Raw genomic sequence first — 13,234 nt, 5'->3', positions numbered from 1 at the left:
CAGGATGTGGGCTTACCAGGCTTGGTCTGTCAGAGGAGGTGGGCTTTGGAAGCTGTGTCTGTGAGCTAAATTCCTTCAGGCACACAGCTTTGCAGCAGTAATCAGAGAGAGAAACTCAGTGCTGGGAATAAGGGAAAGCTGAAGGGATGTGGCCTGTGTTTTTGTCCGTGTGGGGCACTGTTCCCAGGTGCTTGAGTGGTGCAAAGAGCCCTGAACTTACGTCCACAAGCAACTTTGTTCTCTCAACAGTGGCTAAAAAGGGCCAGGGGATGCCAAAGAGAGTCTGTAATAGAATCAACTGGATATATTGTTCATGCTTCATGCAAAAGGAATGGAAACCTAAAATCTATGCCCAAAGCATGGTCAGACCAGCCAGCCATTGTGTAGCTGCAGTCGCCCTCCTACTCACATCAGTATAGCCAGCTGCCATATTTTGCTTGCCATCTTGTTTGTCTGAGCCATATTTCACCCCAACCTGCTGTTCTCATCCCTCGGTGAGGTGATGCCTGTCCAACTTGCCCAGGTGTTTTCTGTGGAGCTTAGGGCACAGCCTGTCATTTGACTCTTGGATGCCCCTTGGCTTGTGTGCGCGGTGGGTCCAGCTGGAAGCAGACACCCTCTGCTCTCTTGCTCAGCTGTTCAGCTGAGCAGCAGCTGTGGCACTTCAGCTCTGTGGATCCATCTGCCGTGAGGCTGCAGGACAGGGCTTATCTGCAGCTGTTCATGGTGTTGGAGCAGTGGGGAAGGCACAGGGAGAAAAGCAGGAGAAGGATTCTTCCCTTTCCTCTGCTTTCCCTGCAGAATTCTCACATGAAATAACATTTACGTCTTACCCAGGAAATACTGACTTCAAAGCAGATAAATCAAACAAAGCCTGAACGTTTCCAGGTCAATTCTTGCATTAACATGGAAACTTTCCATTATGAAGTGGTCTTGCAGTAAATAACGAAGTTGTAATTCAGTTGGTTTGGCTTCACAGTCTTTGTTGGCCTTGTTTCTTTCTGAGCTGCTGTGTTGCTTCCTGGGAGACTGTCCCATCAACAAACTTGAGCCAGAGAAGTCAAGAGAAGCATGAGTCCTGACAAGTGCCTGCAGCCATTCTGAGGGGCTGCAGGAATATTTCCAGCCTCCATCTCCCCATTTAATGCCTTTCGGTCGTTTGGGAAAAGAGAAGTGGGAGATGAGTGCTATTCCTGGCAAAAAAAAACCAAACCAAACCAACCAACCAACCAAAAACCACCCTGAAATTCCACCATAAAGAGGACTTCTTTTTCTTGAATAGTGTAGTCAAAACTTTTTGACCAAGTGGAAAAACAGGAGGGAGTGACAATTTCCACCTAATCCAGGGTGTTGATGGGAAGTTAGCGTGGCTGAGAAAAGACGAAGGATGAAGTATGCACAGGGTGAGGTGCAAGCCTTGAACACAACCTCCATGGGGCCAGGTGGTGTGAGGGCTGAAGAGCGCTACAATAGCTTTCTGCTATTCGTTATCTTTCAGAAAGCTATGTTAGAGTGAAGGAGAGAATGGTGCCCAGTGGTGTCAGATGTCCCATTTTTGTGGCTGCTGGAGGAAGGGGTCTTGGAGGAGGAGGTGAAGGGAGCCTGACGTTCATCTTCCATTCTGCCTTATGGACTTGGACTAGCACAGTAGAGGAACGGACAAGCCCTCAAAGGAAGGCTCAGGAAGGGTGCTGTGTCCGTGGAGAGGTTGCCTGAATTAGCAGCATCAGGCTTTCTTTTCTGTATCTACATTTCTGCCATGACCTCAGTTTTCAATTAACTTTTCTGCTCCTTAGTTTTTCCTAAGAAATGACTATTTCTTAAGAGCTCTGGGGACTGAAATTGTTGTCTGTAGCACTCACTGAGACAGGCATGAATGCAGAGCTCTGTGCTTTTAACACTTTGCTCATTACTTTTGTTTTTCAGAACAATGACCTCCTCTGGACGGATTTCCATCAGAAGCTGGTGGATCAGGCGCTTCTGACCATGGATACTTACCTTGGCCAATTCCCAGATATTAAAGTAAGATTCTCATTAAGCCTTTTGATCTAGAGTCACAGCAGATGAAAACTCATAAGAATCAGTTCCTTGCATCCCCATGTTCTTTATGGGGATGTGCGTGCTGTGCTGTTGCACGCTTTGCTTTTAGAGCAGCCAAGATCTTTGGAGCCCTGGTTCATGTGAAAATGCCATGTTCTCCTTTGGGCTTGAAGCGACAGAGTGAAGAATCCAGGGGAAAGACGCTGAAGAAAAAACATCAGCACAAAACCAGAGGATCCATACAAAATCCCGCTGCGTCACAATGCAGGAGGGTAGTGTCAGCACCAGCTCACAAGCTCTCAGTTTCTCTTTTCAATCCTTTGTTGTGGCTTTTTTTTTTTTTTTTTTAAACTTCCCTGTAAGTACAATGTGTCGAGGAAGCAATTAGTGGCAAATGTGCTTTATAGGTAGAGGCTGGTGTGGAAGGCAGATTTCTGTGTTCCCTGAAGTGCTGCTGCACATATTATCAGCTCTTTGCCAGGAAGGGGGGAATACTGAATGTATGTCTTTTGGAGAGAGGTCGTATCCAAGGACCTGGGTTTGAATGATGTCCTGTAGGTTCCCCTTCCGCTGTTGTCATCTCTCCATTCGCTTTGAGAAGGTTATGCAGGAAATGTCTTCGCCATATGGAAGTGCTAATAATGATATCACCATATGGGAAGTGTCAGCTTGGCTTCTTCCCAGTGAAAACAACCCTTTCCCCACCACATGGCTCTTAAAACGTTTGTCAATATTTGTTGCTCCAGGAGGCTTGTGCTGTATCAAAGCGGGGCAGGTCGCAGGCTTGAAAATAAGCCCTGAACAGCAGTGTCATTGCCTCCTGGGGCTCCTTGGTTTTGCTTCATTTTTCCAGCCTCCTCTGTTCCTGGAAATCCGAGGTGGGGAAGGGTGAAGAGGCTTGCTGATGGTTTCAACCTGCTGAAGGCTGTAGTGCTGATCACAGCCCATAGAGTGAGCCTGTGCAGAGGCTTGTGCACTGCTTCTTTAGCAGAAGGTTTTGTTTCAGGCTTTCTGTAGACTCAGACTTCTGCACTGCTTCTGACTAAATAGTTTTTTATCAGCGTTTTGTGGCTGTGCACTAGGTAACCTCAGTGTCACATTTCTTCCGTGCTTATTGCTGATATCATGTTCTCAGTCTTCAGGTGATACTCTAGAAAATGGGAAGTTAAAGCACTTCTGTGCACAACTGAAAAAAATGCTTTAAAGAGAGCACTGCTCACCTATACCTTTCCTCCTAAAATGAGTGAGAATTTGGGTTTCTGTTGGTTCCTACAGTAAGATATGGATATATTTCACTGAGTTGGCCGTTTAATTTTTTCATTGGTATGAATTTGAAAAGGTCAAGATGGTTTTTGGTAGTTCAGATGGATGTGTCGTTCTCCTTATCACAGAGCAGTGAGAAGTGCTCAGATCCAGTTTGGTTTCTTTGACTGGTAGAAACAACTGTAAGACTTGTTGAAAGTTGAAGCCAAACTTCAACAAGTTTGTACAGTTGTACAAAAGTGTAGTTTGGCTTCAAGTAAGGAACTAAAGTTCTTGAGGGTGGCATGCAAGAAAGAAAAAACAGTCATATGTAATTAATAGAATACTTTGGTGTTTTTTTGTTGTTGTGGTAATAGTTTTCTGGTTTGTGTTTTCTGCAAAAACAAACTTTCTGCTTTCCCTGGAATTCTGGTATTAAGATGACGAGAAAAATTGATTTATGGAGAGAAAATGATTTTAATTGAATTATGTGAGAGCCTGATTTTTGTTAATGGCCCAGTAATTCAAATGTGTGACAAGTTAGATCACGCATGTGTTGTTTGTTTGTTAAATTCTAACACATTCTGAATCTTCTTTTGTCGAAGAGGGCTGGAAAAGTTCCCTTGAATTTTTTGGACCTCCAACAGGATCCACAGCAGGAATGTGAAAACATAGTATTCCTTTAGTAAAGAATTTAAGTTTAAAGGGAAACATTTTTCAAGTTTGGCAGGGGGGAGTGAACAAATCCTCTCCGTCTTTTCTAACTTGAGGAATGGGAATACAAAAAGGACTTTATCCTTTCTTTGTGGGTCAGTATCTATAGCTTCCTGGAATAGGACTCTTGTATAATCAATAAATATTTCAGAATGAATTTTTGATTGGGGTTGCAGAGCACACCATGAGGGTACAGGTCTCTGCAGTGAGCCCAGGGAAGGTGAACCCTAACCTGAGTTCTGAGTAGCTGTGGAATTGGCAAATTTTTATTTTGCCCTGAAAATGATGCTCTGTTTCTACTAGGCTTGAAACCAAGTATCGGTAAGGATTTATTTATTTGTTTATTTTAAATGGAGGTTCAAATTAAGAGGAATATATTGCAAAGGAATAAAACACGTCTTTGAGTTCAGCTTTTGCCATTAGGTGGTGGTGGGCAGCCGCAGCTCTCCTGGAGAGCATCTCCTGGAGATGGAGAGCAGCTCTCCTGGAGTCATAGAAGGGAACTACATACAAGTGGCTGTTTGCCTTGTGACAGAGACGGGCAAAAGCCCTCTAAACTCCTGCTGTCTCTGCCAGCCTGACGTAAGGGAAATATTCATTCCCTTAGATCCCAGATCTGGAGTGTGTGGAAGATGCATTAGCTCACATCTCAGAGACTTTAATGCTGCAGGAAGCCCCCTCCTACACCTGTCTCCGTGCCCAGCTGGCAGCGTTTCCCAGGAGGGCAGGCTGCCACCACGGTATTGGGAGGTGTCTTCTACAGCCCCTGGTTGAGGAGTGGCTCGGCTTCTTCGTGATTTCTTCTCCTGGAGCGAGCTGAGCACTCTGAAATCGGGCTGGGCGTGCGTGCGGCTGAGATCCTGCAGATCCTCGGTGACTCACAGGGAGCTGCACCAGCGTTTGCTGAAAGCGCAGAGGAGCGTGTGTGGGAGACGTGCAAACTGGTCCCAGCTGCTCTGGCAGAAAGATCAGCCCCGAGCGTGGTTTTGCAGCTTTATCTGCAGGAGCCTCGGGAGGGGAGACCACCTCTCCTTGCCAAGTGCGAGGAGGGGTTGGGGGGGGTTGCTTTTGCAAGTAAATCCCAGTGCTGATTCTTCAGTTTCTCTGAGTTGTGTGGTTAATTAGAAACCCTTCTGGCTCCTTTCTGTGTCATTTTTGTTGAAGTTCTCCAGTCTGTCTCTAGGCTGCAGGTCACTGACACTGGACCAGGCTCTCTGAGCTGGGTTACGCTGGGAAGACCTGTGCTCCAACCCAGGTCGTCCGGGGTGTCTGTAGAAAGCACAGGGAGCAAGGGTCTCAGGGGGATTGGTGGTTCTTAAAACAAGGCTGCCCAGTGGGTCTGAGCCTCAATGAGGTGAAACTGGTGGGCGAGAGGGCCTGAGGGCACCTCAGGAGAGGGGGGGTGACAGAGAGATCACAGAGTAACAGGCCGCAGCCGTGATGCTCTGAGGTCTGGATTTTCACCCACGGACTTGTCAGGATGCTTTTCCTGAGCGTGAGCCTGGTACGCAGCTGGCTCCTTCCTTGCCTTTGTCACAGCTTGGGACAAATGGTGGATGTTGTATATTTGTGATCCAGTGCTACAACTTCTTCTTCACACTTCTCTTGCATAACAGCTAGTTGTAATGGGCCACTGGCTGTGACTGTGGTCACATCAGCTGATAAACACAGTGCTTCTGTCTGGATCGCCAGTTGCAGGGTCTGAAATGCTGTCCTAGGCATATCCTGAGCATGTGGAGGAGTGCTTCTGCTGTGCTGGCAACAGAGATGCTTTCTTGTGTTCAACTTCATCTTTTGAGTTTCTGCATGAACTAGGGCTGCGAGCTGGTTGGCTAGAGACTGGCTGCAACCCTCAGGAAAAAGAAAAAGCAGAGGCTTAGGTGAGGCTAAATGAAAAATGGGAAAAATCCTCTCTGGGCAGCTTGTGTGGGGCATCCAGTGGGTGTCCCTGTGCAGGCAGAGCATGCAGTGCTGTACGACTTGGGTGGAGCTGAGGCGGGGGTGTTCCTGATGGTCTTTGTGGTTTTGGCTGCCAGGGAAGATTGTCATGACTCTTCTCCATCTTTTGTAGTCTCGTATAGCGAAGCGAGGAAGGAAGCTTGTGGATTACGACAGCGCCAGACACCACTTTGAAGCCCTGCAAACTGCAAAGAAGAAGGACGAAACTAAAATCGCAAAGGTAAAGCAAGCAACAGAGGATGTGCAACTCTCCTTTCATTTTGGGAGGTCTGCTTTTGCTTAGCGAGCAGGTGTAAAGCACACCTGTACCTCTCTGCTGGGTGTGCTTTGTTCAGAGAGATGTTGTGAACTGGTGGGGTTTGGCTAGCTATTTTCTTCTCACCTGTTTAATTTTCCGAGAAGGCGGGATGTGTTCTGGTGTCTTAGTTCACACCTACCATCATCAGCCAGCATCTGTCAGCAGCCAAGGCCTAGGCATGTTTTTCCTCAGATGCTGCAGGGCTAGTAACCTCTGTCAGAAAAGCCTGTGTGGCTCTGGGGAAGCCAAGCCTTGTAGTGCCACAGCAAAATTTTCCAGTTTGTCTGCTTTTTGGGACTCTCTGTCTCCCCATCTTAGATCAGCAGTGATAGTAAGTGTTTGAGCATTGCTTGAGGTTGGTGGTATTTGTGAAGCTTTCTAATATGCTGGGATAGAGGCCTTTAGGAGAGTGAGTTTCAAGTTTATTGGTGCAAATGCACCCGACGTGCGCTTGATGACTCTGTTCTGTCATCTGCTGACCACAATTAGTGGAAAATAAATAAGGCTGAAAGCAGGAAAACAGGAATTTTGTCTTGCTAAGGCACGGCTTCTTTCATTCTAGTGAGCAAAATGATCCAGTGTTAATTCTGGAGCATGCCCAACACACAAGTGTGGAATTTTATTTTTAATTAAAGTAAATTTCATTAGAAGTAGAATTTAGGTTGTCTTTTAATTGTAGCTGAAGAAAGGTGGTAATGCTAACCTTGTTCTAGAGGAAGCTTGTGGTTTTAGGATAGCCCAGAAAATGAGCCGCGGATTACTCCTTTACCCTGAGTGGATTTGAACCCACATGCTCCACACCACAGGACAGATCTTGGCATGACAAGTCTAGTGGTCGGGAGACACCTTTCATTTCTCTTTAATGTAGACCGTGGCACATCAGGACTCTTGGGGATAGAGGAGTGCAGGGGGAAAAAGAGCCTGAGCCTCTTTAATCTTTTAACGAGGCTGAGAAGGATTGTCATCCTTTGCTTTGCAATTATTTCAGGTAGGAAGGATTTAGGCTATGTTGGAGACAATAGTATGTCTCCGGCATGGAAGGAATAAGCATGCTTCTCTTTCCGCAAGCAAAAAAAATCTGCATTTACTAGCCAACTGACAGTAATTTTATTTTTAAGCTGCCGGTCATCAGTCATCTCCTCTCCTGGTGCATGCACTGTGATTAACCCTGGCAAACAAAGAGAGGAAAGATTGATGGCTCAGGTGTCATTGCATTATTTGTGTCTTCGTGGTTCTGTATTCAAGGCATGAGGCCCACAACAGACTTGATGTTGTCTGTTGAAAGCCATACTTCAGTGTGTTCAGGGGTAAGAGCAGAATTTCCATAGGATGTGATATCATTGTTGGTGTGTGCCCCTGGGATCTTTGCTGCAGTGGCACTGGTGTTTGTAAGAATTCATTTGCTTAGGTTGGTAGCTGGTGATCCGCACCCAAGAGGCTGGCCCTTGTCATCGCTGCGCTCACTCATGTTGCCCCAAATGCTCACATAAGATGTGTTTTTGTCAGGGGGTGTTTTGTTGTTGCTCTTTACTATTTTCTTCATGCATTAACTATGGTTTGGAGTGTGAAGTGTTGAGATGTAGATGGTGCTCTGTTTCTGATTCAGTCTGTGCAAATGCCTCTTAGTACTTGGTTGGACCCTTCTTGTTAGCCAAAACAGGCACTGCATCAGATGTTTCCCCTGCTCTGTGCTGTAGGCCATAAGCTTGTGCACGGGTAATCTGTGGTACATCACAGTAGCCTGATCCTGCGATGGGATCACTGAGAGTCCCCAAAAGTTGCGTGTGTGCGCTCTTCCCAAATAGGCAGCTTTCACCGCCCAGCCTCTCAGACCCACAGTTGCAGTCATGCCATGCACTGCACTCATGTAGGGAGTTCACCTCTCCGTTCCCGTCACCGCAGGTCTGCTTGTGTGACCTGTGAAGTGGGTAAGGTGTAAGTGTAAGGCACTTGAAATGTGACGACAGGCTCTGAGGAAAGAGAAATCTTGTTTGTGACACAGCATACAATCGCGAACTGACTTGAATGATGGTTCACGGTATTATAGTAATACAAACAGCATTGGGAATACTTTTTGGGGTTACGCAGTCTCTTTTTCTCTTCTAACTTACAATGTTCTTTTCCCACCCAGGACTCCCGCCACTTACTGCTAAACTCACAACCTGCCATTAAATTAAAGTGCTGTGGACATTCAGCTGTTGCATGCAAATAATTACAATGGTTAATTAATCCTGACCTCTCTCCAAGGAGCTCCCACTTCACAGTCATGACTCGGAGTAGGGTTGTCTGTGTGCTAGGTCACTAACAACTATTATCTGTTGCTCTTTGCAGCTGTCCGGCTGGCCTACAGTATCCCAGCCCACACTGGAGCATTAATTACTGCTAAACTTGGCATGCGTCAAAGGATTCATAACCAATCAGTCCCAGGATATTTTTTTTTCTCTTGCCTTGGTGACACTGGTTTGGTCCAGCTTCTAAATACAGTCTCTGTTGTGATTTTATTTTTTTTTATCCTAAAAAAAATATATATATGTATATGTTTGTCTCTCTTGTTCTCTCTTTATTTTTTTCTCTTTTCACTCAAACATGCTCCCTCCCCCCAGCCTGTTTCGCTGCTTGAGAAAGCTGCGCCTCAGTGGTGTCAAGGGAAGCTCCAAGCTCACCTCGTTGCGCAAACTAATCTGCTCCGAAATCAGGTGACTGCTGATCTACCGCCTCTAACCCTGCATGCGCTATTTCGGGCTCTAGACTGTACTGTGCAACTAATCTGTAGGCAACGTTCACTCTAGTCCCTTCTGTTAGCGTGTCCTTGGTACTCCTGAGCCGCAGCGGACACGCTGAAATCGCTGACCCAGGGCTGAAGCTGCGCCTGCCCTATTGATTTCTAACCAGGTGTGGTAGTGCTAGGCTGTTGTTTTCTCCCCATAAAGTGAAATGGGGATGAAGAAAGGCTGTGGAGTAATGCCAAGGCAGAGGGGAGGTAGCGTAGTTCTGCCAGCTACTCCTTGCCACACCTGTGGTGAAATACAAGTTTCTGAAATTGTCACTGGCCTGGCTCTGCTGGCCTAAAAGAGCCCTTTCCAGGTACGCAGACGTTCGGTCTGCGTGGAAGAGGAGGGACCAGAGCAGGAAATTCGCACCCCTCGTTCGAGATGTGAACAGCTCCGGGTTGAGGTCATGGTTGTGCCATGGAAGCTTGTACAAAAGCTTGTACTTCTTTACGTTCTTTATCAGTGAGTGCACTGCAATTTGGAAACGTGATTGGTCTCACCTTACAAAGCACCTGGGATTTTCACAGTCAGTTTATGATGGAAGGTCTGGGAAAATACTGCATTACCACATAAATAAAGCCTGGGAACGAATAGGTGTGAGCAGCCCTGCTTAGGATGCATAGCAAAGTGAGGAAATAAGTATTCATTCTTGACTGAAGGGAGAAGGACATTTGACAGGCTTCCCGAGGCTTTTCCTGTGCCATGACCGTGCTGGAAATGATCTGTTTGGTTGTGGATCTTGACTGATCTGTTTGCCTGGTGGTCATTTTGGAGGACTAGAAAGCAGGTACAGGATGTTTCTCAAGCCACAGATAAATAAATCAGGCCTTGGTCATTCTTTATCTTTTGAAACTGGCCAGAGTGACTGGGGGAAATACCACCTCCCACACACTACCTGCAGAAGCAGTACGTACGAGGGCTCCCTCATCCATTGCGTTGTGATCTGAGGGTACTAGGAGTTCAGCTGATAATTTCTCTCTACTGGGTGACTTTGCCCTAAAGCAGGTAACAAGGATGTATGTAATCTTTCTAGCAGCTGTCTTGTGGGGGCTTTAATCTCCTGCTAAGTGGCATTAGTATTTTCAGTCACCCTGTAAAATCAATTTAAGTCCTCCTTTAAGTTTTTCCTCTTGTATTCCTTAAATAATACTATTGCTAACCTCAAGTTTTCGTTTCTAATTGTGTGAGGCTTTTTTTTTTTTTTAATTTTGATTTGGACTAACCTAAAAATCTAAGGAGGAAGATCAGTTTGTGTTCTGAACCTGTGGGTTTCCCAGCTTCTCTTCTCAAACACCAGCAGGCAGAGGGTTTAAAAAAAGAAAGCTTCAGTCTTTGTATTCACATGACTGTGAGACTGAAGGTGTTAATGGCAGCCCTAAATCTCATTAAGCTCATGGGAAAAGCAGGAGGGCTGATGACACTGCATTTATTGGAGAGCTTCAGAATATTACGCCTAACAAAATTGCCTTCTATGTACCAGCAGCTGTGTTGCTGTCTCTTGTCTGATAATTGCTATTACTACATAACCTTCAAGCAAAAACGGGGTTGGCAAGACTTATTTTTAATGCCCCCCCCCAAAAAAAAGAAGTCCCTCCCTCCAGTGTTTAGACTGCTGGCTTTTTGGGCCTTTCGCAGACACTAGCAACAACAACAAAAAATACAGGGGTGTTCCTGTAGTCTCCTGGGAGGTTTGCTGTTGCAAGCTCTCACTTACAAATTCTGGTGACTGTGCTTTTTGCAACGAAGGGGGAAATAGCTTAGAACGGCAGATTCCTGACTTTTTGCTAGGCATCCCTGAAATGCTGACTTCGGACCAGAAAGCCATATCCTTGGCGCTCTAGTGACAACGGAGCAGTGTCTCTGTCTATAGGGGAGAGCCGGCGAGCTGGGCCCGGGGCTGTGATCCCTTTGAGCGGAGAGGCAGCACTGGCTGGGACTGATGGGGCTGGCGTGGGGTGCCCAGCTGTCCTTACCCCTGCCTCGTGGATTGCTGGTTCCTACAGCTGCTCTAGAGTGAACGTTGCCTCTTGCTGACTTCGCCTTTGCCTCAGGATGTCACAATATTGACACGTTGCTTTCTAGGTTCTTTGGCCTTCTGAACAGGTAAACAAGAGAGGGAAAGACTTACTAATGTTCAACGTATCTGAAAAACTGACACCATTCAGTGGTGCTTCATGTCCCAGCTATCCCATCTGCTGGGTTGGTTGTGGTTCCAGTCTATAGTGGAAGCTAGTATAAGATAAAGCCGAAGGTTGGAATGGGATTTTTTTTTCTCTTCCTTTAAAATGGCTGCATTGGAAACATTTGGTCGTGGAGGGATTTTAAGGCAGAATGAGCCTTTGTGATTATCAGCTCTGATCCAGCATAAACTGTGTCTCCGTTTAAATGGACTTTTTGTTTGTTTGGTGCAAACTCTTTCAGTGTTGGGTTTTGCAACAAGTGTAGCAGCAAAATACAGGGATTTCTGGATGGAAACATCCTGATCTCTTCTCCCCGTACCTGTTCCTTACAGGGACTGCTTAAATTTTGAATACCAGTTGTTTTGAATACCCAGTTGTGGTGTCTTTTTCTGGGGGAAAGAGTCTCTTCTGATCTTGAGTACAAAGAGCCTTTGGCAGCGATGAGTGACCCTCTGAAAGGTGAAGCTAGCTGGAAATTGGGAGCTTCTGTGGCTGGCTCCTAAGTCAGACGGGAGATGGAGAATTTAAGGATCCTACACAGCACTGTGAGGAACAGGACTCTGAACTCCACGATATTTTCAAGTCCTTTCTCCTACCAGTCCTGTCTTTACACAGACCTGGCATTAAGGAGCAGCAAGTTGTGGATTTCTTTAGTTAAGTGGCGCGAAGAAGGTAAAATTTCATTTCATAGAAGGGGTGAGAATCTAACTGGAGGTGCGAAGAGAGACCTGGTCCCTAGTGGCTTGCTGGCTCCTCGGAGCGTGTTGTGACATTCCTGCTGTTGTCACACTTGAAGGTAGGCACTGGTACTGAGTTTCCAGTTAAGAAGCATCACCAAGTGGACATGCAGGAGTTTGCTGTCCTGCATCCAGCTGCAGCGGAGTGCTGTGCTGTTGCAAACTAGAGAATATAAACATTTTATTTAGCAAGCTTGCAGTTTTAAGTCAGGGCACTGAAAACAGGGAAGGGGCCATCCAGGACTGATACGGGAAGGGGAACGTGCATGTTGCTGGTGCTTGCTGTCAGCAACAGAAATTCATCAGAAGTTCATCATTTCTGTCTCTGAAATGCACCAGAATTCATGCATCGTTGTTGGGGTCTGTCAGTGTCTGCGTCAAATGGATCAGATCAAATTTAAGCTCTTTGAAAGTAAGAGGTTCTGTATGAGGGATATTTCCTTTGTTGTTGGTAGTCAGCAGCCAGCCAGGGGTTTCTCTTGTATTAGGTCTTCACCAATAAGAGTATGTGAGGCTGCTGAGACCAAGACCTGCTGCTCCAGCCTAGCCTCCTGCTGGCACAACTTATGCTTTGTGTATCCCTCCTTGCTTTCTCTGCTTTGCTTTGTGAGAGAGATGTATCGGTGAAGGAGGCAGACCTCTTCCCTTCCCAAGAAGAGGCAGCGCTTCGGCATGATCTTACCTCCCTCACGAGGGAGGTCTCTTCTTCAGTGCCATTTGGGATAGGTTTCAACTCTTTCAGAGATCCAGCAAGGGGCAGGGGCCTCTCAATCTTCATCTGTGTCCAAACTGGAGGCTGAACTGCCTGACCAGCTCCGCTCAGTTTTGGGAGCCAGGGAAATTTGTAGGACTTAAAATATACTAGTGGATGTTTGAATTCTCTTCTGAGTATCCAGGCAGGGAAATCTGTTGAGAGAAACCCTGAGGGCAGTGCAGGCAAGCTGAAGGGGCATCAGCTCACTTGTGATGCAACCCTGGCTCCTGGGAGACTCGTTTGGAATGGGGACTACCCCGTGCCAGAATTTTGCTTGTTCTCCCAGCAAAGTCAAGAGTTACACTTAGCTCAGCCCTTTAGGGTACTTGTATGTGCTGGAGCTTACTCTCTTCCTTCTCTGTTATTAAGGCTGAAGAAGAGTTAGTAAAGGCTCAGAAGGTGTTTGAAGAGATGAACGTTGATCTGCAGGAGGAGCTGCCTTCGCTGTGGAATAGGTGAGTGCTGGAGGTTTTCCCAAGGGCTGGTTGGAAGGACGCAAAGACCTTCCAGTGTTCCACGGACCTTCCTGTATCACTGTT

General features: G+C 46.5%; 1 protein-coding gene across 3 annotated transcripts in view; it reads left to right on the top strand.

Moving 5' to 3' along the window:
- The window catches only part of BIN1 (bridging integrator 1), a 94,867-nt gene that overhangs the window by 46,928 nt on the left and 34,705 nt on the right, over positions 1-13,234 (top strand). For all 3 annotated transcript variants that reach the window (XM_035569166.1, XM_035569174.2, XM_035569158.2), the window contains exons 5-7: positions 1,927-2,022; positions 6,068-6,175; positions 13,065-13,150. In XM_035569166.1, coding sequence (XP_035425059.1) covers positions 1,927-2,022; positions 6,068-6,175; positions 13,065-13,150 — 290 coding nt within the window. The remainder of the gene's footprint in view (positions 1-1,926; positions 2,023-6,067; positions 6,176-13,064; positions 13,151-13,234) is intronic.

Source organism: Cygnus atratus, chromosome 6 (genome assembly GCF_013377495.2).
Source record: "Cygnus atratus isolate AKBS03 ecotype Queensland, Australia chromosome 6, CAtr_DNAZoo_HiC_assembly, whole genome shotgun sequence".
In the NCBI taxonomy this organism is placed as follows: domain Eukaryota; kingdom Metazoa; phylum Chordata; class Aves; order Anseriformes; family Anatidae; genus Cygnus; species Cygnus atratus.
This window is presented reverse-complemented; position numbering and strand designations above follow the sequence as displayed.